Source organism: Anolis carolinensis, chromosome 4, assembly GCF_035594765.1.
Source record: "Anolis carolinensis isolate JA03-04 chromosome 4, rAnoCar3.1.pri, whole genome shotgun sequence".
NCBI lineage: Eukaryota > Metazoa > Chordata > Lepidosauria > Squamata > Dactyloidae > Anolis > Anolis carolinensis.
Window position 1 is genome coordinate 30,298,376 of NC_085844.1, and position 26,527 is coordinate 30,324,902.

Here is a 26,527-nt window from a genome sequence, read left to right on the forward strand (position 1 = left end):
AATCTTAACAGCTGGTAAATTGGCTGGGATTTCTGGGAGTTGTAGGTCAAAACACCTGGGGACCCACAGGTTGAGAACCACTGTTCTGGACAGTAAGGCAAGTCACATTACAGTAATTTACATTACCTCCAGCAACTCATACTACTAGACAATTTTCCAAGCCCATAGTCAACTTCTTCTTAGGAATAAATATGAACATCTTATATGAAAATTATACTATTCTGAATCAAAGCTTTCCAAGGAAAGGTTTACATTTACAAGTCTATTCCTAAGCATTACTTAAACTGGTGTCTTTCTTTCAATGCTGCACTACAAACGCCTCTTGCTCTTTAGACATTATGTGGGTTAAAGGAAAAACATGTTTAACATTCACAAAGAAAACAATTCAGCCTGATGAATGCAAGTTATAAAACCATTTATTAAGCCCTTTTAATAGTTTGACTAACACAGAAGAAAAACATTTATCTTACATAATGAAATTCAGACCAATACCACAAAAGCGGTACCTATTTCCAAACTCTGGTTCCTAGAATTATTTTGTCCTATGATGCCAATTTGGTAACAGCTTTAAGGATCAATTGAATTATAGTGTGAATTCAGTTCACAGATAATGATGGAGATAGAGGTCAACAGGCAAAATTTTTTGCCAAATGAAGAATTAATTTTCTTGCAAGTAGAAAGTGCTAAAGCATTTGTGCAGCATTAAAAGATAACTGAGCAATTACAAGCATGACATTCAATACTGAATATTCGGTCTTCTGAAAATAGAAGATAAGTAGAAGAAAGCAGAACTACCTCAGCATAATTCATGTCTGTGATATGGCTAAGGGAAGATCTTCAAATTAATCCCTTCAGCAAAACAAACTGATTATCCTTATAGCCAACTCCTACCAATGCTAACTTGGATGGGAAGCCTCAATTATTTATGTGGACTTCTTCCAAAAAAACACAAAAAGCACTGCATACTGTGGTTTTCTTTAAAATCCTCTATTTCCAGACATCAACTACAAATAATTGCTCCATTGGTTTTTAGTGTTTGATTATGCCTGTTGCAGAACAAAGCAAAGAAACTTAGAGAAACTGCCAAAAACATGGGTTAGCCTCAGTAAGATTCAGACTTGCATGCTCCCTGTTAATCAAGGTTTGGTAATAAAACAGCACACTAAATTCATGTAAGTTAAAAATAAACCTTCCAGTCAATGCGTGCATTGAAGGAGAAAGGAGAGTATGAAAAACCAAGGTTTGTTGTAAAATGCAACCATGGCTTACTGTTATGTATATCTTCGAGCATACTGTAAAATGGTCAACCTAATCAAAACATTTTATCACATTTTAGATGGCTCATTTAAAACACTGTCTTTTCACAAGCTTTGTCTGAATAGGTCATATGACCAGTTGTGTGGGTTCATGGAATTTCTCAGAAAATATGATCAAACATATTCCTCTCTGAACTGCCATGTGAACTAATTATAGTCCCTCCGATGCTACCACTATGCAGATATTTGAATATCAGCTGGACAGCCAGATCAAAATCTAGTTGTTAGTCCCAGCTAAAGGAGATTTTAATAAATGTTGACTTAACATTCAGCAATTGACTAATCTAGTTGGTAAATAATTGTTGAATTTATGTCCTACTGCTCTGAGCAGGCATAATCTGTTGGGCGCTGTTGCTGCACAATCTGTACAAAACCTTTCCCAACATACACTCAACGTAAATGCAAATTGTTCCACATCACCGATACAATCACCTCACTTTTTTCCAACACTGACATCTGTACTACAGCAGCCAGATTACAGACTGGGAGACTAGTGCAAGATGCAGAAATTATTGTTTATTCAATAAATAGACCCAAACTACTGCCTGATGAGGCACACAGTGCAGAAACTGTCTATACTATTCTTTTTTTTGTACAAACAACATTCAACACTTTTTATAAATTTTCAGATATAAATTCCTGACTTCCTGCACAGTTATCACAGGAAACTGAACATAAACTGATTGAATATACTATAGTTATATAAAAATATAGATATGTCTCAGGTAAGGTTTTACAAAACTTCACAGAGCTAAATTGGTATTTCTCTAAAACTAACATCATCATAGAAAAGAATGTTGTTAAAAGTAAAAAGTAAATACTTTATTGGAAACACATTTTGCATTATTTGTCCTGCTCCTGGATATATATTTTAAATGAAGTCATCTGCAGTTCATTTCTATCTCGAGGTCAGTTGTGTACAGAGGATGGACGTTTTGAAAGCATCTTTTTCGGCTGGATGACTGGGACATTTTTTCATGTTGTGCTTTAAAAACACATTCTGCTTGTTTTAAAAAAACCCGCTCCTCAAGCTTAAAAGGTTAGTGACATATTCAACAAATTAGGTTTTATAAATATGAAATCAAAAACATTACAGCACATACCATTATCCAAAGCAATACAGTTCTCAATCACCAATACCTGATAACTATAAACACTTAATTTTGAAAGTAGTAAAATATCAGAACTATTTGAAAGAGATCTACTTTCTTATAAGTCATTAAGTCCAGAAGTTTTGTTCCTGTTGTGGATGCACCACACTTATGGGAGCTCATAATAGGGACTCCACAACAGTGCTATATCTGTTTTAATCCAACATCCTGATGATTTTTTTTGTGTGCAAGGGACAATTATTGTCAATAGCACCAACTATTTCTTAGTTTGCTGCATGCCAGAGAGTAAAACACATTAGTTTCTTCCTGCAACAGTGCAGTCATTACAAGGCACTGCTTGGTGTATGACATCTTGCATAATATTTTAAAATGTTAATGGCATTACAGTATGCATTTATTTTACAAAGGGTCATCAGTTTCAAAATCTCGTTAAGATGTCCTATTCAATGTGCTAACCAAAATACCACAGTTTTGAGCAGGCTTAGTTCCACCTTAATATGAAAAGTAAACCGTAAGATGACATTGACAAACAGCAAGGAATTGTTTCTTGGTAGAAAAAGAAAACAAAATTTGTGCTTGATTTTTCAATTGCTTCATGGGAAAAATGGGGGAAGGGAAAAATGATTAACTCACCCCTACAGAGGAAATCAAGTATACAATGCTGGAAAATGATATATTCACAACTGTCTGTCCCTGGGGAAAAAAGTAATGATAGATCTAAGAGATTCTCATATTGAGGCACATTTGAGCTGAAGGTTTTTCAGGCAAGTTTTATGGCTAGGCTGGCCTCTTTCAAAAGAGTCTGTTACGAGAGGTTTCCTCATACAGAAATTCAAGTTCAAATACCAGTTGCAACATGAAAATACTCTCTTTCATGGCTTAGTCGCTGCTGTCATCATCATCGTCATCATCTGATATATCATTTAAAGGAGGCTTCAGTGATGGACTGTAAGAGTCTGATCTCCCAGACTGGCATGTAGCCATCTCTCCTGTGGAAAGGAGATCATAGCAGAAGTCGCAGATTCGCACAGGTTTGGAAGATTGACTGGGAATAAGAAACCTCTTTTCAGAACACGGCCCACATACAACAAACCCACATTTTCGGCAGTGGTGTCGACGATTGACAGGAGTAAATTTTGCTTTCTGGCAGCGCATACAAATAGTAGCTTCGGAATCAGGTACCCAGACAGCTGCATGTTCATTACTGGGAGTCTTCCCACTTTTAGAAAGCAAATCGGAGACGCATTTATTTATGTGGTTCATCCATTCAGATTTTTCAGTGGCTGTGGCAGCATACACAGCAAAAGATTTAGTGGGGGTCTTGATAAGCCATCCATTCCGGAGATCCCCTTCATCTTGGATGGACTCAATAGTTACATTTTCCAGGGGAATGATGTGTTGTTTATTGTATTTCTTCTTCTGGATGACAATGTTGCCATAGACAAGAATATCATTGAATAAAAAGAACTGCCGTGCTTTGGGCTTCTTCCTACACAGCTTTGTTAGTACTCCTTCTCCAATCAGTACACGGCCAGGAATAGTTAAAGGCTGTCCAGCAGCACCAAAACAGTTTTCCACTATGCTTATTCGCCTTGTATTTGCTTCACTGTTTGCCAAGCGATCCACCATTTTTTATAATCCTAAAACAAAGGAAAATACTTTTAGATCACTGCAATCCTTTAGCCAAGAGAAGCTATGTTTCCTCCCAAACGTTTCCTCCCAAATGTTGCCACTTATTGCATGTTGTTGAAAACCATCTTCCCATAATATCCATTACTTTTTAACACAAATCACTGACCACATAGCTCTGATTAGTGGTTTTCAATTAACTAATAACTTAAAATGACTGAATACATAGCCAAGTTACTCTACCCTTCTGATCCTGCTTTCCTACAATCATTAAGAGATTGACACTAATGAACAATTAAGCTGCAATTTAGAAACAATTTGGATACTGCATGGATTCTACAAAGCAACGTGGTCTTTGGGTTGCTGTGAGTTTTCCAGGCTGTATGGCCATGTTTCAAAAGCATTCTCTTCTGACGTTTCGCCCACACCTATGGCAGGCATCTTCAGAGGTTGTGAAGTCACCTGGTCTTATTCCTTTTCAGGAATAGCCTTATGTTTTTAATGCAATACAAAGGATTTATAGTTAGAGTTAATCTTTAAAAATACAAGTTACATACCCACAAACAAATCACAAACATGTTTCAATAACACTGGGGCACAAAATATTTGGGGGAATTTAATACAAACATTTCAAAATGCACATAAAAATGAAATCCAAGCACCATGAGTTTGTTTCCCAAATACTGTATGTTACTATCACAGTTCTACAGTTAATTTTATATCTGTCCCACTAGTCTTATACATTCATCCCCAAACCACAAAACATCTATTATACACGTCTGTATTTAAATCTTCCCTGAACAAAGGTTTAAATTTTCTCTGAACAAAAAGGAGGAATAGAAGTTACTTATTAGAAAATGTAATCATTACTAGTACAATCATTTAAAAGGGTGAAAAGTGATCTTGTAGACTGATAGAATGAAGTAGGTAGCATCTGCTTTCGAAAACTATGAAAGCTATGTCTTTGAATTCTACAACCCTTTAAACTACATTTTAAAAAATGACTATGTTGGCACTGGTGGAAGAAGGACTTAAACACATTAAATCTGTATATATGCGTGAATAGTTTTGATTTCATAGTAGTTTGTAGCCAAAATGTAGAAATCTAGGAGAATGAAAAAGTTTGATCTGAGGATAATGTCCTATTAAAAATGGAAGACGAAACAAGAAACTGATTATCTGTTTGTTTATCTGCAATACACAAAGAATAGAAAAGACTTTAACTTTTTGTCATTATATGTCTTTTGAGGAAGAAACTAAAATGCAAGGTACCAGAGGTAAATGTATGAAAATTTCTAACTTAAATAGAAGATGTTTCTGTGGGGAAACTTTACTTATCAGTTTGTTTTCTGCAACAGCTTGCAACAACTTTCTGCTGAAATAAATTCTCAATTTGAATGAAATACATGAAAAAGAAAAACATTTGTTTGAGAAAAATTGCTAAGCTGGGCAAAGAAATTCATTATTCGTTATCCTCAAAATTAAAATTCCTTTCTCAAATGTTGTAATAAAAAGTTCAAAGGGCCCAAGAAGATCATCAAATAAATTTTAGATAAAGCAAAGTAATCTGATGTCCTATATATACATCTCCACCGTAAGAGAGTTGTAGCCAAACATTTGTAGAACATCCTTCCTGAGGATTGCAGGCAAACATCTGGGGATTGGGTAACCTGGTACAACTGTTCAGTACTAAAATCCAAAGCTAGAACATCTGTCAAATCTCTGAAGACCTCCAGCAGCAGAGAACACAAATGGCTAGCAATGAAACTGTTCGTTAGTAATTGGTTTTAATGAGGAATTGTTATTTATCTTTTTTTCTCCAAAATTTACCCTTTTGTAAGCCCATTTGAACAGTAGAGTCTCGCTTATCCAACATAAACGGGTCAGCAGAATGTTGGATAAGTGAAAATGTTGGATAATAAGGAGGGATGAAGGAAAAGCCTATTAAACATCAAATGACATAATAATAATAATAATAATAATAATAATAATAATAATAATAATAATAATAATTTATTTGTTTGACCAGTCATATGACCATTTCAAAGTGCAACATAAATAAAAACAAGGCAAAAAGGATGGGAGGACAGGCAGCTGACCTTCTGTTTGCCCAAATGACTTTATGATTTTTACAAATTAAGCACCAAAACATCATGTTTTACAACAAATCGACAGAAAAAGTAGTTCAATACATGGTAACGTTAGTAGTAATTACTGTATTCACAAATTTTGCACCAAAACATTGCAATGCATTGAAAATTGACAACAAAAACATTGACTATTAAAAGGCAGACTGCGTTGGATAATACAGAACATTGGATAAGTGAAGGCTGGATAAGCGAGACTCTACTGTATCTTGTTTCAGTCTGAATTCCCAATCTGATCTACTTTATGCTAACTATGTATATTTGGCACCTATCCCAAAGGACTTCTTCCTCATACTCCTGAACTTGTCATTGTCTTCCTCTTTAACTTTGAGACAGGGAAAGTGCAATGCACAAGTAATGAATGGCCCCTCCAATACCTATTTTGCCAGCCTCACAAGCCCTAGGCATTAAAAGTATGGGGAAACACTCGCGCTGCCACAAAAACACGACAGTTTGGCTCCCCCTGTCTCATTACCCTGCACCAAATTCCAAACCCTACCGTGTTTCCCCGAAAATAAGACAGTGTCTTATATTAATTTTTGCTCCCAAAGATGTGCTAGGTCTTACTTTCAGGGGATGTCTTATTTTTCCATGAAGAAGAATTCATATTTATTATTGAACCAAAAAAAATGAACATTTATTATACACTGTTCAGTAGTTGTCAACACGAACCAGCATAACCAGACAAACTGTGAATCCTATCAAGATATTCTTGTTACTACCACTATTTCCATATACAGCAATCTATGATACATACATTTCCCGATTCTGCATGCTCTGGTGTTCTGTTCGTTGGGCATGCTTCCAAACAAAAACTTTGCTAGGTCTTACTTTCGGGGGAGGCCTTATATTTAGTAATTCAGCAAAACCTCTAATAGGTCTTATTTTCTGGGGATGTCTTATTTTCGGGGAAACAGGATAAAAGACTGTTAAAAAAAATCCCTATGTGAACGTGGGTGAAGGATAAAAGAGGAGGCAGCACAACAAATCCTGAACACTGGGGACAGGGCATCATAGGCAATGGTACTTCTGATCATTCATTCAGCAGTGAGCAGCTTCTTTGGGAACACAGTAATTGGCCTTAAGTCTTCCCACCTTCCACCAAGATGCCCCAGACACATTTCAAAGTCTCATCAATGCATTCTTTCTGTTCCCCTGCTCCTCTCTGTATCTTCTCCTGCACCAGGCCTTCACTCCTCACACTGTACGAAGATAACCCAGCTATATTTCCAAGCCCCGATTCATCTTCTCACCCAATAATTCTGCTCTTCTCATCTTCTCTGGAAAATTTCATCTTGGAGTAAAATGGAAAGGGAGTCACAGCTTGGAGCTATTGGTTCATTCATTCTCAATTGGGAGTGTCCCTGAAGAAGCTGCTTGCCTCAGCCACCAATCACAGGATAGAAAATAGCTTCCAGAGGACACAAAAACAAATGAGCAAGAACATCCAATGCCAATACCCCTGTATTTTAAAAAAATGGATCCACTGTTAGTTAAGTCAACAGATATGGCAGATCTGCTGTACTTGTACCGTAGAACAAACAATGTTCCAAAACTGCTCCTGTCTCTTTTCTCTGCCATAGTACATACCAAATATACTAGTTAGGCATGCATGAGTATGCAGGTGGATTGCAGAACGAATTTAAATAATGATAATAGCATGTTAGTTTAGTACAAGATTAAAATTACATTAACAGAAGAGGGGAAAGTTCAAATATTGGCTTAACTATGAAACTCACTGAGTGACCTTGCTGGACCTCTAATACTCAGCTCAATGCACCAGTGTGTGGAAGAAACAAAGGAAATCAAGACATACTATATATACCACTAAGAGAAACAATAGAATGAAAATCTTTACAACACATCCTAAACCCTATGCCACTTTATAATATATACATCCTCCAAAATTAGTCTGAGGGTACAATCCATGTATTCTTCTTTTTAATACCTAAGTAGCATTCTATGTACCTGGGCTACAATTCAACTTGATTGAACAAAAGTAGACTTACCACTTCAAATCTCCTGACTCAGTACAGGCAAATCAAAGACTTACTGACTCATCACACAAGAACATGAATCCACTTCAAATCCGGTTTCTGCCTCCTGAAGAATTCTGGGGTTTGTAGTTTGGTAAGGCCCAGGACCTGTCTGGCTGAACCATTTAAAGCCCCCTCCCTAAAGTTGATTTGAAGTGTCCTGAAGGACAAATCAGAAACAGTGGGACTGAGGTTTCAATTTGCAGCCATACACCCTTACTCCCACTTTCATAGCTCAGCTCAGCAGACTGAACACCAATATAAGGTCTGTGTGTATAGTGCTGTGGAATTTGAAGAGGCATGAATAGAGGGAGAAACATGCCAAGAGGAAGGCATGTCAAACCAAACCTGACCGAGACCGCCTTCCACTGGAAATTGGTGCCCTCACTGTGGAAGAATATGCGGGTCAAGAACAGGGCTCTACAGTCACCTACATATCCACCACCAAAACACTACACTTGGAGGGCCATCATGCTCGGACAACAAGAGATCACCTAAGTAACTACTATGCCAAAGATCTATGTAAGACCTGTTGATACACAAGATACACAAGCCAGTTTAAATGGAATAATCATCATGTAGAATACCATACATTTAGCACAATTAATTTTTAAAAATTCTTTGCAGTAATAGCAGCTCGCATGTGGGGGCTTTCAATCAATTTCTATTGATTGTTTTGTACTAGTAAACCATACTTCAGCCAAATTCTCTCAAGCTTCTCAGTATCACAAAATATCCTATTCGTAAGAATTTTCAAGGAAGCAGCTTTCCTTTATTTGGCTGTGGAAATTCCTGGAAAGATTCACACACAAAAAATTGTTTTGCATTGAAGACTTTACAAGATTACAAACTCTCCAGTGTTACAACAAGTTTATGGTTCTCAGCTGATTTAGCTATTTCTTCCATGGTGGGGTTTTTAAAAGCCTTTTTACCAAATCAAAAACAAAAATGGGATATGGTACAGAGTAGAGATGGCCAACGAACAAGCCCACAAACATAGCTTAATTCCAAGTTACCTCATCCATTTTGAAACAAAGTAAGGTAAGGCATCTTACAATTCTAACTGTAGAGCAAGAAAAGTCCATGTGTATTTCATGCTAGATTGACTGTATTGCTCCTGTGAGAATTCTGAAAAAGCAAGAACCACTGCCCATCTGGTCCTAATGATGTCCTCAAAGCACTTGTACCTTATCCATATTTCTTTTAATGATGTGCTGCATAGTATTATACAGTCTGATAGTTCGTAAGAAAGATTGAATTGATCCAGCCTTCCTTTAAAGAAATTGCTATTTCTGAATTATAAATCCTTATCCAACTGCATGTCAACTATTTGTAAAGGCAGAGCTTTACAGGAACACAACAAGAATGTAATGTTACCACAGGCGAAAAAATCTAGGAAATGAAAACAATCCTGAACACACAAAAACATCTGAAGGTCTCATATGTACAGGGTGGGCTAAAGGGGGTCTAATATATATTGTACTGGCTGTGCCCGGCCACGCGTTGCTGTGGTATTGTCTGGTGGTATTGGTGAGAACTTGTTGAGGTAACGGTGGTATTGAATGTCTATTGTATGGTTGTCTTTATGTTTAGTATGCATTTGGTTGTTTGTGTACTGTGAAAGTGGTGAGGGTAGAGGGGGTCTATGTCCCTGTGTAGTATTGTATAGTATTTATACGTTGTCCATGTGTTGTGAATGCTTTGATTGTGTCCTGCTGCATAGTATAAAGGGTTGGGCTGGATGGCCCTTAGGGATCTCTCCAAACTCTTGGATTCTATGCTTCTATTATTATTATTATTATTATTATTATTATTATTATCATCATCATCATCATCTTCATCATCATTATTATGTAGAGGCTGGATGGCCATCTGTCAGGAGTGCTTGGATTGTGTCCTCCTGTATGGTAGAAGGAAGTTGATCTGGATGATCCTTACGGGTCACTCCAAACCTTAGGATTGTATGATGTTGTTGTTGTTGTTATTATTAGTATTAGTATTGAGAGGCTGGGTGGCCATCTGTTGGGAGTGCTTGGATTGTGTCCTGCATGGCAGAATTGGGTTGGACTGGATGGCCTTTAGGGGTGTCTCCTAACTGTCTGATGCTATGATTCGATGTGTATTATTATTGTGCTGATATTGGATGGCCATCTGTCAGGAGTGATTGGATTGTGTCCTCCTACATGATATAAGGAAGTTGAACTGGATGGTCCTTAGGGGGGTATCTGCTAACCTTAGGATTGTATGATATTATTATTATTATTATTATTATTATTATTATTATTATTATTATTATTATTATTATTAAGAGGCTGGCTGGCCATCTGTTGGGAGTGCTTGGATTGTATCGTCCAATGACAGAGTTGGGTTGGACTGGATGGCCTTTAGGGGTCTCTCCTAACTATCTGATTCTATTATTCGATTTGTATTATTACTGTGCAGACCTTGGATGGCCATCTGTCAGGAGTGCTTGGTTTGTGTCGTCCTGCATGGTAGAAGGAAGTGGAACTGGATGATCCTTAGGGGTGTCTCCTAACCATATGACTGTATGATATTATTATTATTATTATTATTATTATTATTATTATTATTATTATTATTATTGAGAGCGGCCATCTGTTGGGCGTGCTTGGATTGTGTCCTCCATGGAAGAATTGGGTTGGACTGGATTACCACAGTAATTATTTCATATTACAGTAGAATATAATGCTTGGTGCTTATAATGCTTGTATAACATAATGCTTGGTGCTTAATTTGCATAATCATTACCTAATTTGATGTTTAATCAGCTTTTCCTGAATCCCTTATTATCCAACATATTCACTTATCCAACGTTCTGCCGGCCTGTTTATGTTGGATAAGTGAGACTCTACTGTATATTTATAATCTTATATTATCTGCTTAGAACTGGATTATATGAGGCCCCTTCTACACAGCTGTATAAAATGCACACTAAAGTGAATTATCTGGCAGTGTGGACTCAAGATAATCCAGTTCAAAGCAGATAATATAAGATTATAAATGGGTATTATAGCTGTGTGGAAGGGCCTTGAGTCTACACTGCCATATAATCCAGTTAAAATCAGATAATCTGTATTTTATAGGCAGTGTGGAAGAGGCCTGAGGACTAACTGTGCCTGTCCCTGGGCTGAGTAGGTTGCTAGGAGACCAAGTGGGCAGAGTTTAGCCTTGTAACTGGCAGCAATTGGATAAAAAACAATTATTCCTCTACCTCTAATTAGGACTTTATTTTTCTTTTCTTTTTGTTGTATGAACGTAGAGGCATGGATGAGGGGTTGTGTTGCCAAATTTAGTGTTTCTGGGATGTGTAGTTTTGTTGTTTTGTCCTAGGCCGAATTTTTTTTATCCTTTTATATATATAGATATGATGAATAATATTGGATGAGATCTGATTTGTCACACATAATGTAAATGTATTTCATGCATATGATACTATGGTATTGTAAATTAAAAACAAAAAATAAAGTAGTTATTAATACTGAAATCCTTTAGTGACTTTTGGCCTATCCAGTATAAGAGAAAGGGAAATAGCCATGGGCTCAAATACCCCAAGTCAACAGGCAACCTGAAGTCACACACAAACACTCATAGCCATGACATCTGCTTTCTCCATGGCTCTGAAACACTCTCAGGGGACGATCATGAAAGATCCTATTTCATAGGTTTAATGTTTCACTACAGAAACTCAACCAAGCTTTTAATAGTCACTGAAAAAGAAAGTAGTCTGTAACCTTCAATTCTTTATCTGTAGAAGAGAAGGACCAATACTTCACAAAAAGATCATTCAGAACATCCCTCTAATGGCAGGAATAGTCACTCCAAGAGTAAAAATCTGTCACACCTACAATGTGACTGCTAAAACCTTTTCAATATATCTATCACCAGCATGAGACAAAAATGCCGCCCTTACAAAGCCATCAAAACATATAGGGACTTCATACGGTATATACACATATTCTCCATTTCATTCCAACATTAATCACTGTAGGTGCAGCATATTCACCTGAATACATTTTCATTAGAGTCCTTATAAGAAAAATAATTACATGACAAAGTATCATCATCATAACAAATTTAAGTAGGTTATGGAAACAAATGATGCCATTACTGAAACATTCACAAACTGGATTTGAAAATGGAATCACATAAATGTGGTATCTAATGCTTTCACTATAACTTGTTTTAATTTTTAAGTTTTGTAAGCTGCTATAGTAACTTGGTAAATAGTAGGCATTAAAATAAAAACTAATGGAATTATTCTCTAAAAGAAAGAAGACAAAATGCCATCATAGATTGAATTGCAACTCCCATCATCTTTCAACATTGGCTTTGAAGGCTAGGACAGTTAATTTTATTTATTTTATTTCTATCCTATATTTTCCCCAGAAGTGGGAGTCACCCTAATGAGAACTGCAACAAGATCTGGAAGGGAATACAATCCTCATCCCTGTTCTAGAAAAAGTGCCAAACAAATCCTGTGTGTGCTTGTGTGTGTGAATGAATATAATTTACTGAGCTCATTTTTTGATGGCATGGAGAATTTGAAAAATTTAGCCAAAGACTCCAAGTTAATATACACTATTTGGTTCAGTTTAGTGATCCCAAAGCATTCTATACCATATTTATATCCCCTTATCTTGCACAGTTAAAACTGAACCTTTTAACTATGCTTGAAGGAACACCTCAGTCTTAAATATAGATGTGAAAACTGGGAAAGGGGATATATACTTTACTGGAAAAAAAACCACAAAAACATACATTTTAGCCTAAGACACTTCAAAGACTAGAAACTTCAAGGAAAGTGTTTTCCTCAGTAAATGGCATGGCATTAATAGTGGGTAGAGATGTAACAAAAATAGTCAAAGGATATAATGCAATGTCTTACTAAATCATAACAAGGCTTCAGTAAAAACCAATCAATACAATAATAATTCAAGTTAATATCTTTATTTATATTCCACCACCATCTCCCAGAAGAGAATCTGGGCGGCTTACATGGCAACAAAAGTGCAACACAACACACATAAAATACAACAAAAGTTTGCCCAAATTGATGAGCGTTCTCCAATTGCAGAGACAGAAAAAACTGAAATATTCTGTACTGGATACATGCCAAAACCGGACTTGTGACTCATGGGCAATTAGAATGCATAAGTAAAAAACAAAACAGAATCAAAGGTTATAGGAAATTTGGCTTAGGATCAAAACATGAAGCAGAAGAGAGACTGAGTTAATTTTGTGAATCCAACAGTTGTTCAAGCAATCAAAGAGATAACTATACACATGGACACAACCTGATAGTCAATACAGAAATCAAATAGACTGTATAATGGGAAGAAGATGGAGAAACTTCATTCTCTCTGCAAATACCAGAAGCAGATTGTGACACAAATCATGTCACAATTTGACTGCTGATTTGAAAAAAAATGGTAAGTGCTAAAATCAAAAATTAACTAACCATAGTCTCATAATAAGATCTGAAGAACATGCTGCATAATTTAGGGACAATGTGAAAATAGATTTGTATTACAAATCAAAAGACTGGGAACCAGAAAAACTATTGTCTGAAGCTAGGAAATTCATAGGGTCACTATAACTCACAATTTCAAAGCACATACAAACAATGCATATGAAAAAATGCAAACAGACATCACATACAAGGGCTAATTTAAGTGGCTTTTTAAAAATGGTAACACAATTAATGGACGTTTTACTAATAGAGTTAGCATCAGTTTGACTTTCCAAAATAAAGTTCAAGAAAAATAAACCATGTAACAGATCCAAGGAAAATATTTCAACTTTGTTTTGTTATCCAGTGAATAAAGATCCATAAGGAAATTATTAAAAGTATTTATAGTATACATAGAATCACAGAGTTGGAAAATACCACATGGGCCATCCAATCCAACCCCTTCGTATGCAGGAAAAGCACAATAAAAGCACCCTCAAGAGATGGTCCTCCAGCCTCTGTTTCAAAACCTCCAAATAAGAAGCCTCCACCACATTCTGATGCAGTGAGTTCCACTCTGGAACAGCTCTCGCGGTCAGGAAGTTTTTCCTAATGTTCAGGTGGAATCTCCTTTCCTGGAATTTGAACCTATTGTTCCAAGTCCTAGTCTCCAGGGCAGCAGAAAACAGGTCTGCTCTGCTCCCTTTTCCTTATGGCGGCCTTTCAAATATTAAACTATGGCTATCATGTCTCTTCTCATCCTTATCTTTTGTAGGCTAAACATACCCAACTCTTTAAGCTACTACTCAAAGGGCACCATTTCTAGATTTTTAGTCACCTTCATCTGAACACAGTATTCCAAGAGAGGTCTGACCAAAGCAGAATAGAACAGCATCCAATTACAAATATATACACTGTATATATATATACTTTCTCAGACAATGGAACTGTCCTTTCTGCACAAGGATTGTTCAATGCCAAAGGAAATTTAAGCAGAAAAATCTACTTCAGTAAAAGGTGAGTCAAGCTTTTATAGATCTGCAAATTGTTCCAAATAAGAAACAAAGCAGCTCCAATAAAATAAGTTTGGGCTGTGAGTTCCTCTCACAAATAGTACCAGATTTATACTAATGCAGTTTGACTGCCTATTTTAGGGAAGGATGGAAGTTATTGTATGTTTTCCCTTATTTAATGCCAGTATCAATATCCTAGTACAGCATTATTTAAAGTTCTCTTAAGACTAACACTAGTTATTACCTGCACAATTGGCCGCTGGTCTCTAACAAGTATCTAGAAAAGAAAGAAACAACTGTACCCAATGGGTACAGACTTGAGGGTCCACATAGCATAAGAAGCACTGTCCTAGTCCACAGTGCATTACACATACATATCCATTACTGTTTGTTATATGCCTCCAAAATAATTCTGTCTTACTGAAACCCTATCATAGGTTTTCTGAAAGATTTATTCAGAGATTAGCCATTGCTTTCCTCTAAGACTGAAGGAGTTACTTGCCCAAAGTTAGCCAGTAGGTCTCTTTGCCTGAATGGAGATCTGATCCTTGGTCTCTTAGGCTGGATCTATACTGCCCTATATCCTGAGACATTGAGACTTGTACGGGTCTCTTTGATTAAATAGATTTACTGTGATTGAATTAGTAAAGTTTTTCACATATGCACCTGCATAAGAATGTTTGGGGCATAGCGAAGGACACAATGCATAGTGTAAGATCTTGGTAGGAATTTAAAATGTGTGTGAAACTTTTTCAAAAATACCCATGAAGCTCCAATATGTGTTTTCTACTCTTTGAAGGGAATAGCATTAATTGAAAAGATTATGGGTTACTTTAAAATTCATTCTGCTGGACAAGTAATACCCACATTGGGCTTCAGTAAGTCACCCACACTTTCACAATTCCTCCTTCCTGGGAGGACCAATATATGCTAAGCCTATGAAATCACTGAGTCTCCCACTGCAATTTCAGCCTACCCGAATTTGTGATATCACTGCTATTGCTATGATAAGTAGGTACTACACAGTCTGACTCAAGGAACTTTGTCATTGTTTCCTGAACACTTCAAGGGTATACTTTATTTGTCTTAATAACACAACTATCTGACTTGGACATCATCTAACCAAACATTTAGAATCCTAGTCCTTGCAGAAAAATACACTTTTTGGAGATTAAATAACCAATTATAGCTTCACAAGTCTGCAAATAACTAAATAAAAACAACTTAATAAAATATATCATATGTAAAGCATGATTAAAGAGTGTGAAAATTAAAGGAACATTTACAATTTAAAATATGTAAATGACACCATTCTACTAGCAGAAACTATTAAGCTTGGAATAACTGTTTAAAAAAGTGCAAAAACAATTTTACATTAAGAAAACAAGCCATCATACTTTCCATTTCTATGTATGGTTGTGAAAGCAAGAAAGTTGAAAAGAGCAGATAGGGAAGGAATCAACTAATTTGAAATGCAGTTGCAGAGAATAGTACTACAGATTAATACTGTGGACTGTTAAAAAAGAAAAAAAAAAAGCAATTCTAGCCTGAACAATGAAACGGTCGCACTTTGGTCAAATCATGAGAAAACACAGCTCACTGGAAAAAACAATAATGCTCAGCAAGGTAGAAGGCAGCACAAAAAGAATATCGCATCCCAGGTGGATAGACTCAATCAAGGAAACCACAGCTCTGAATCTGCAAGGCTTGAGCTGAGCTGCTGACGTTAGGGTAGGTGACTTGGAAATCAACACCCACCAACACCAACAACAATCAGGAATATATTTGTCTGCTTATATATGTTTATAGAAATATATACACATACAGTAAATACAGAAAAAGAAAATTATTTACAGGCCAAGCAACATTTTAAAAGAAGCTGATTATCACAATAACAGGAAACTGGAACAGACTGACCCATTTATGTTATTTTTTGTGTTTTTTTAAGCAAACATGAGAGCCCTTGGTTCCTGGACCCCCATGGATATCAAATCTGACCATGCCCAAAACCCATTATGTTCAATGACTACTAAAGTGTTGTCCTTTATATAAAATGACAAAATCTGGGGTTCTCTTTAGAATTCAGTTGAATGTGTGGATTATACCTGCACTTTTATCATGTTGTGGATTTGTTCCTGGCATGATCACACTAATAATACAAACTTTTTAAAGTGTGCATTTGTATAGTAATGTAAGGAACAATCTTAAGTTTTCTTTTAGCAGGTATTACTCTTCTACATTCAGAAGTAAATAAAATTTAAATTACAGATAGATAGTGGCTTGAGCACTGAATTACCACTGAAGTCCTGGGGCAAATCACATTCTCTCAACCTTTGAACAAATCTTACCAGAAAAAAGAACAATGATAGGTTCGTTGCCATGTTGGAAACAACTTAAAAGCAGACAACAAGAAGATCTAAAAATAAATATAATTTCTTATTAAAAGTTGATCACTTTTTAACTCATTAGCATGAGGATGCAAACAAAATATTTAAAAGAAAAGGGAGTAAAAAAGCAAGGATGTGAACATCACCTAGGGCAGGCCCAAGACATTACACAGCTAACTTCCTTCAAACTTGAATCTACTTGCTTAGCCAATCTTGTTGACAGGCTCAGGAAGTTCCCGGCCTTCTTCTGATGCAAAACAATCACACACCACCATGAAATCTCTCTAGCCTGGAAGCAGAAAGCCAATACACATGCCTTTTCTTTTCACTTTTACTTCCACCACAAACAGTCTCACGTGATATGTGTTCCAGGGCTATAAAATAACAAGGAAGAAAAGCCATGGCATGGGGAATATAGAGAACGGATAAAACTAAGCGGGAATTCTCTTTGAGGTCTGGAAAATGAGGAAAGGGTTCCCCTTTTTTGCTAAGGGCGGGGAGGACACTTGGTTTTCAGTCCAAATACAGACAAAATGACATTGAGGAGTGGAAAGTGGGAGGCACTGCTTTTCAAACAGAAACATGACTGGGGAGGACTTGCTTCAAATTAACTTTTCAGGCTCCAAAATGAGTGGGGAGGGGGGGAGGAAAAGCAATGAGATAAAAGCATCACATTCTGTCACCATTTTCTTTACTGTTCCGAGGAGGAGGTCTGCAAAGCCATGCCCAGCCTCCTTAATATAGAATGTCCCCCAAAAATGTACACAATTTTTAGCAGCTAATATAATAGCTCTGGTGATTATTCAAAGGTTATGTAAGCTCATTCATATTTAAAACTTATAATAAGGATTTACGTCAGAGCTACAAATTCAACCTGAAACTACAATTTTAAGTCGAGGTTTAAATGGTCGTCTATGTACAACAGCAATACAGGACATCCTGCCTCTTTTGTACAGGGTATTCCCCCCCCTCCCCCATAATGTAAATGCTCTCTAGCAGCAAACATAGGAACTATGGTGACTATTCAAAAGTTAAGTAAATACATTAACATTTAAGCGTTATAATCAGGCTTTTGCCAGAGTTATCATCTTAAACTACAATTCTAGCGGCCCTTCCAGACAGCCCTGTCAGTCAATTGAAGAGGGGTCTATGTGTGTATATATGATATATATTGACAGATATAGATATAGCTTCCAGTAAGTACATGAAGTGTGGCGAAATGACAAGAGAAACCCAAAGTGAGGTTTGCCTTCCACAACAGCTAGAAGTTCTAAATGGGGGGTGGGTGGGCAGGTGGCTGCAAACCTCTCTCAAGTTTACCCTTGTATTTTTGCCATACTTTGTTACTATTGGAAGCTTTTATCCTGTCAAAGGTGTATATGAAAGGGTGGGTGCATGTATGTATGTGTGTATATATGTGACTATGTATATATGTGTGTGTGTAAATGAATCCTCTTCAGTTGTGTACACAATGTTAACAGAAATAAAGCTTCCTAGTAGTAAGCAAAGTGTGATGCATGTATGTGTGTGTATACATATGTGACTGTGTATGTGTTTGTAAATCAATCCACTTTGTACACAATCTTGACAGGAATAAAGCTTCCCAGTAATAAGCAACGCTTGATGCATGTACATATGTGTGTATATCTAAGTAATTGTGTATATGTATGTGTGTAAATGAATTCCCTCCTCTTCAATTTTGTACATAACATTGACAGGAATAAAGCTTCCTGTAGTAAGCAAAGTGTGGCAAAATGGCAAGAGAAATTTTGAAAGTGAAGTTTGCAATCCCTTCTTCAACATATATATATATACACACACACACATATTATACGTATTTATGAAGACACACAAATAGATACATACACACACATATTATATTTATACACATATTCTGAGTCTCCTCTTGACAGGAATAAAGCTTTCTAGTAGTAAGCAAAGCGTGATGTATGGATGTGTGCATGTGTGTATATATAAGTGATTGTTTATATATGTGTGTGTGTGTGTGTGTGTGTGTGAATTAATTCATAGAATCATAGAGTTGGAAGAGACATGGTGAGCCATCCAGTCCAATCTCCTGCCAAGAAGCAGGAAAATTGCATTCAAAAGCACCCCTGTCAGATAGCCATCCAGGCTCTGATTAAAAGCCTCCAAAGAAGGAGCCTCCAATTCCCTCCTCTTCAGTTGTGTACACAAGGTTGACAGGAATAAAGCTTCCCAGTAGTAAGTAAGGTGTGGCAAAATGGCAAGAAGAAATTGTGAAAATGAAGTTTGCAATCCCTTCTTCAGCATTACATACATACACACACACTATATATACACACACATTATGAATCTCTTCCTCTTCAGTTTTGTACACAAGGTTGACAGGAATTAAGCTTCCCAGTAGTTAGCAAAGTGTGATGCATGTATTTATGTGTATGTGTGTGTGTGTGAGAGACTGTGTATATATATGTGTGTGTGTGTGTAAATCAATCCTCTTCAGTTTTCTACACAACCAACATTGACAAGAATAAAGCTTCCTAGTAGTAAGCAAGCTGTGACAAAATGGCATAAGGAAATTGTGAAAGTGAAGTTTGCAATCCTTTCTTCAACATATATATATATATATACATATACACACACACACACACACACACACAAACACACACACACATTATATATACACACATATTACGAATCTCCTCTTGACGGAGCCCCCAGTGGAGTAGTGGGTTAAAGCCTTGTGACTTGAAGGTTGGGCTGCTGATCTGAAAGCTGCCAGGTTCGAATCCCACCTGGGGAGAGTGCGGATGAGCTCCCTCTATCAGCTCCAGCTCCATGCGGGGACATGAGAGAAGCCTCCCACAAGGATGGTAAAACATTAAAACATCCAGGTGTCCCCTGGGCAACGTCCTTGCACACGGCCAATTCTCTCACTCCAGAAGCGACTTGCAGTTTCTCAAGTCGCTCCTGACACGGAAAAAAAAAACCTCTTCTTCAGTTTTGTACACACCCTTGACAGGTATGAAGCTTCCCAGGAGTAAGCGAAGTGTGATGCATGTGTAGAGTCTCACTTATCCAAGCTAAACGGGCAGGCAGAAACTTGGATAAGCCAATATCTTGGATAATAAGGAGGGATTAAGGAAAAGCCTATTAAACATCAAAGTAGGTTATGATTTTAGAAATTAAGCAACAAAACATCATGTTATACAACAAATTTGACAGAAAAAGTAGTTCAATACACAGTAATGTTATGTTGTAATTACTGTATTTACGAAGTTAGCACCAAAATATCATGATATACTGAAAACATTGACTACAAAAATGGCTTGGATAATCCAGAAGCTTGGATAAGCGAGGCTTGGATAAGCGAGACTCTACTGTATATATGCGTGCGTGTGTGTGTGTGTGTGTGTGTAAATCAATCCTCTTTAGTTTTGTACACAACACTGACAGGAATAAAGCTTCGAGGCAGTAAGCGAGGTGTGGCAAAATGGCAAGAGAAATTGTGAAAGTGAAGTTTGCAATCCCTTCTTCAACACATATATATACACACACACATATACATACATACACACACCTATCAGAATTACTACTTGCTGAGGCTGTGCCTATTTGGGGGAACATCTCCTGGGGGCCAGAAGTTTCCCTCCCTCCTCAGTTTATCACACTTCGAAAACACACGCGGAAGTGGGCACTGGTTCGGCCAAAAGCAGGCCTGGGCAAACTTGGGCCCTCCAGGTGTTATGGACTCCAACTCCCACCATTCCTAACAGCCTACCGGCTGTTAGGAATGGTGGGAGTTGGAGTCCAAAACACCTGGAGGGCCCAGGTTTGCCCATGCCTGGGCCAAAGCGTCGTTCAACCAACCGGCCTCGCTTTCTCCTCACGGAAGAGATCCCCGAGCGGCAGGATCCCATCCCAACATGGCCGCGGGTTCCCCAGGGAGCGCGAGGGAAAGTTTCTCCCGCGAAGCTCGGAAGGACCCTGGGCTGAAGAAGGGCTCCCTCATCTCCCTCTTCCCCCACAAAAGGCGACGCCGAGAGGCTGCTTACGGAGAAGCCGAAGAGCGCCCTCCTGCCCGGCTCTCCTTCCTCTCCTCCCGCTCCGTCGGGTGCTGCTGTTGCTGCTGCTGGAAGTCCCGCTGCCCCGCCCGGAGAAGGAGAGGGAGAGGAGGAGGAGGAGGCGCCATCATCCCGCCCCACAGAAGTGGAGGAGGCGGGGCCGCCGCCATCTTGGGAGAGAGGTAGGCCGCCCCAAGGATTGTCCCCTCAGAGGGAAGCACCAGCACTTCAGAAACTCCCTCATTGTGCGCCTCTATGCCAGGCCTGGGCAAACTTGGGCCCTCCAGATGGTTTGGACTTCAACTCCCACAATTCCTAACAGCCGGTAGGCTGTTAGGAATTGTGGGAGTTGCAGTCCAAAACATCTGGAGGGCTCAAGTTTGTAATTTGCTACAAATGACCCCCCCCCATGACTGTAAGTGAATGTCAACACTAAACTTGAATTTTAACTTTCTTTTCCAGTTGAATGTCTTCTGTTTCTGTTATTTGCACAATATTTTTCCTTCTGTTGCCAAAACAGAACCCAAGTCCTGGAGAGCAGGCTGAGCAGGCTTTGGTGAGTGGCAAAGTTTACAGAAATTTGAAATAAAGGCCCCTTCCGCACAGACTAAAAATCCAGATTATCTGCTTTGAACTGGATTATATAGCAGCATAGACCCAGGACCCGTCCACACAGCCCTATATCTCTGAATATCAGGGCAGAAAATCCCACAATATCTGCTTCGTACTGAGTTATCTGAGTCCACACTCAGATAATGTGGGATTTTCTGCCTTGATACTCTGGGATATAGAGCTGTGTGGGCTCTTCCACACAGCTGAATAAAATCTCACATTATCTGCTGGGATATATGGCAGTGTGGACTCAGGGACATGCCACACAGCCATATAACCCAGAATATGAAGGCACAAAATCCCACAATAGCTGCTTTGAACTGGGTTATCCGAGTCCACACTGCTATACATTCCAGTTCAAAGCAAGTAATGTGAGATTTTATACAGCTGTGTGGTAAAAAGGTAAGGGTTTCCCCAGATGTTAAGTCCAGTCATGTCTGACTCTGGGGGTTGGTCCTCAACTCCATTTCTAAGCCAAAGAGCCGGCGTTGTCCGTAGACACCTCCAAGGTCATGTGGTCGGCATGACTGCATGGAACTCCATTACCTTCCTGCTGGAGCGGTACCTATTTATCTACTCTCATTGACATGTTTTCGAACTGCTAGGTTGGCAGGAGCTGGAGCTAACAGCGGTCGCTCACGCCGCTCCCGGGGTTCTGTCTGCAAGTTCAGCAGCTCAGTGCTTTAACACACTTCGCCACCGGGGCTCCTTCTGTGTGGAAGGGCCCTCAATTCAAAGCAGATATTGCCCTGATACCTGCCTTGATATTCAGGGTTATATGGCAGTGTGGATTCAGATAATCCAAAGAAGATAATGTGGATTATCTGCTTGGAAAATCTGGATTATATGGCAATGTAGAAGGGGCCATAGACAATTGGAAAAATGTAAGCCCCTTCTACATTGCCATATAATCCAGATTATCCAAGCAGATATTCTATATTATCTGCTTTGACCTGGATTATCTAAGGGCACTTCCACACAGCCATATAATCCAGAATATCAAGCCAAAAAATCCCACAATATCTGATTTGAACTGGGTTATCTGAGTCCACACTGCCATATATTCCAGTTCAAAGCAGGAAATGTGAGATTTTACTCAGCTGTGTGGAAGGGGCTGTAGATGCTAAAAGCAACCCAGTAAAGACTAGCCATGTTCAGTGGTTAGCTGTAAATTGATTGTTAATAGAGGGCCCTTCCACTCAGCCCTTTATACTAGGATCTGATCCCAGATTATCTGCTTTAAAATTGAATATATAAGTCCCCACTGCCAGATAACCTGGTAAACAGATAATCTGGGATCAGATCCTGGGATAAAGGATCAGTGTGGAAGAGCTCAGAGTTAGGGAGGAAATGGATAATGGTAATAGGCAGCATCTGATAGATTGAAACTCCTTCCCCACTGCCATCCTCTGTTCCTTGTGTGTCCTGTCCTATTTAGATTGCCAGGAATATTTTTTCTCTGAGATTTTGTGATTGACGAAGAGGGTATAAATACTGGATGGATAGAGATAAATAGATAGACAGACAACAGAACTATAGCATGATAAGTGACCAACTAATTGAAATATCAACAGAAATATTGTACTTTTACATTAGGCTTTCGGTCCCAGTGTTTGAATTGTCCATGTAGCACCCACAAACACACATCACAGAGCCAGCAACCACAATGACAAGCCACACCCAGAGAGTATGCCTGCAACCTCAAACCACTTTAAACACATTCAGAACCGGCGGCATGCTGCCATATATGGACCGCTCACAAAATACGTCTCTAATAACAATATATTTTAAGTATAAAGATTTTTTGGAGATGACTGTATGGGGGTGTGACACGTGAAGAATACAGTCATTATTTCTGTAAGTGTTTGTGGACAGAAGTATCTCTAATCATTCTTTTTGGTTTTATAGTGTTGAACCGGAGTAAGGCTTCCTTTATATCAATGCAACCAATCATTCAGACATGCTCCCTTCAGTGCATCCAATCCCATTTCAGTTGAGCCCCTTTTAATCACACATCACTTCCCTTTGGCCTTTTCCTTAAAATGGTTATTAAGTTCATCCTTGAAATATGCACATTCCTGTCTCCTCGCGTCGGCTGCAAGTCTAGTTTATTTGAAAGTCTGATTCTTTGACAAATGTGCAGTTTCATACTATGGTATACATTTATCTTGTTTTTTATGATAGTCATAAACAGTAGTTATGATGTTTATCACCACTGTGTTCTTTGTCAATAAATCAAATTGTTTCTGAAATTGCATAGTTGTGCTTTTTTGCTTCTGTTAAAATGCACCCTTGCATTGTGTCAAGACAGTATATTTATGCAAGACAATGTATTTCATAAGAAACATTCTCAATGCTTGACTTTCCAGCTTAATATCTGACTAAACCAGATGTCGTCATGAGTATTATTAACAAACTCGGTTCTCCAAGTCTTTTTTCCTTATGTAACCAAAACGCCACTATCCAAGTACAAGAGCAAAGTGACAGTTTGCTTGGGAGAAAGCCAAAGTTTGCAAAAGTAGAAAAATATTTAGAAGTGGGAAATAGAGGACCCGAGGGAGCAAAAAGAAATCCCAAAAGAGTATAATGAGAATTGAGCGTGAAATGGTGGGTGATGGGCTAGAAAACAGGAAGTAAGGGAAAATGAAATAACGTAAGTGAAACCTTGTACCTAAACACTCTGCAGTGTAATATTTTAGCATGTGTCCTACTTCTGACAATTAATTTACAATGGATAAAATGGCTTTAATTTATATAAGGGATTCTTTTGCATGAAACCTACATTTCAAACTGTATTCCAATATTAGGTACGTATCATATATTGTATTCTTATCTCTCTCTTTCTCTCTGATCTTATTGTCTCTTCCTTTTCACTTCTCTTCTGACTTCCTCTGATAGTTTCGTTTTACTAGCTCTCAACTCACAGCAATTTTCAAGCGACTATAAACATCACTACAACAACACATTGCTGTAAATCCATCCAAACTCATGCCATGTTTTTACTAATATAGTGTCATTAATCTGGTTGGTTTTATATCAGTAATTTCAAGTTCAGTATTCAGATATCTAGAATCTTTTTTGTCGGATATATTTTATCTTCTGTAAGGGCTTTTCTTTTAACAATCTTTTTATGAGAGTACATTTATCAAAAACACATTTATCAGAGTAATTTATCTGGTACAGCAGAACATATGCAGAATGTAAATTCAGTTATATATGTCAGGCCAAAAAGAGTTTGCACCATAACCAAATATTTACACAGCCATTGGCTACAACACATCATTTCCAATGTTCCACAAAATAAATATAAAAACAGACAACTGTAAACCAGACTGAGCAAAAGCACAACATAAATGACCAAGAGCCATTTGTTTTGTGGTTTAGATTTTTTTTAATGAAATGCACAGTGTGTGTGTATGTTTTATTGTAACAATTAGAAAAACAAATTGTCTTAAGGAGAAGCTGCTAGATCTGGATAGCAGGAAAAGGATGTCTTATTGATGTTTCCTTGGGACAGGATGTGAAGTAGGAGTAGATGTGGAGGTTTTTCAGATAAATTCTTAAATACATAATGAAACCTACCTTCCTGACACTATGTATGATATCGCCCAATCCATTATAGGAATATTTACAGAACCATTGTATGTTGTATTCTAGTCAAAGAATGGGGACATCGTAATCAGAGCCCCAGTTTTGCCATTATAACTGCATTGCCAAAATGTATGCTTGCCATTTTACATTTTGATGGGAAATTGACAGGATTCACATCATCACTTAAAACCAAACTCTGATTTCCACAGCCATATTTCTAAACCCAATCCAGCTCCCTACTCCAATCTTTCTGTGTTGGAGAAGGGGACAGCAAAGCGGTGCTGATTTCGATTTGAGATGTGGACAGCAGTGCAGAGTATCACAAATAAGTGTGAACTACAGCTGGTTTATGTTGGTGGTGTAGACAAGCCTATTGTTGTGTGGTTTTGAGCAATTTCCAACTTGTGGCAACCCTACAGTAAGCCTATCACAGGATTTTCTTGGCAAAATTTGTTCAGAGAGTTATCACTTTGCTGAGGGTGAGAGAATGTGACTTGCCCAGGGTCACCCAGTGAATTTTTATGGCCAAGTGAAGATTCGAACTCTGATATACCAGAGTCCTAGTCCACTAGAACACACTGACTCTTTTCAAAGACATGGCCCACTAAAAAGTAATCATACAGTAAAATTACTTCTAAATCTAAATATTCAGGACAAACCAAAGAAAATACTTACTCTGTGGAGTTGCAAGCAGTAAACATGGTGATAGCTTTAAAGGAAAGTTGGATAAATACAAAGTGGCAAAATCTATCAATGCTGTATCCACATTTACATCCACATTTTCAAGCATATACATTGTTAAACAGTGGCCATAGTGTTCATAGGCAGAACATTTAGATTAAGTCTTTGGAACACCAGTTATGATAGAAAACAACAGGGGAGAGCTAGTACTCCAGTGCCCTACTTGCAGGTTACCTAGAGGCATTTCTTTAACCATTTCTGGGAGCAGGATGTTGATCAATGTTCTTAGAAACCAAGTTGCTACAAAATAAAGTTTTGAAACTTAGTTTTGGACTACCGGTTAGATTCTGTGAGTTGTAGTCCAAAATAACTTTTCCAAGCTCTAATAGATAACACCAGTAGTAAGTGTTTGAAAAGATACGCCTGTGATCTAGAAGCTCTTATCAGCACATGTATTACACTGTGTCCAGAGGGACTTCCCCACACT

At 38.0% G+C, this 26,527-nt stretch overlaps 1 protein-coding gene across 3 annotated transcripts; it reads right to left on the minus strand.

The window, feature by feature from the left end:
- Window positions 1-398: 398 nt before the first annotated feature.
- On the minus strand, window positions 399-22,697 carry plekhf2 (pleckstrin homology and FYVE domain containing 2). Of its 3 annotated transcripts, none has more exons than XM_008108381.3 (2): window positions 21,148-21,361; window positions 399-4,068 (listed from the first exon to the last, which is right to left on the minus strand). In XM_008108381.3, exon 2 carries the CDS (start codon window positions 4,055-4,057, stop codon window positions 3,308-3,310), a length of 750 nt encoding a protein of 249 aa, XP_008106588.1. In that variant the 5' UTR covers window positions 4,058-4,068; window positions 21,148-21,361; the 3' UTR covers window positions 399-3,307. The 3 variants fall into 3 exon arrangements, 2 of the variants coding, with proteins under 2 accessions (XP_008106588.1, XP_062836231.1); XM_062980161.1 differs by lacking the exon at window positions 21,148-21,361 and adding an exon at window positions 20,963-21,068; XR_010005909.1 differs by lacking the exon at window positions 399-4,068 and adding an exon at window positions 6,046-17,484 and having other exon boundaries at window positions 21,148-22,697.
- Window positions 22,698-26,527: the final 3,830 nt, after the last annotated feature.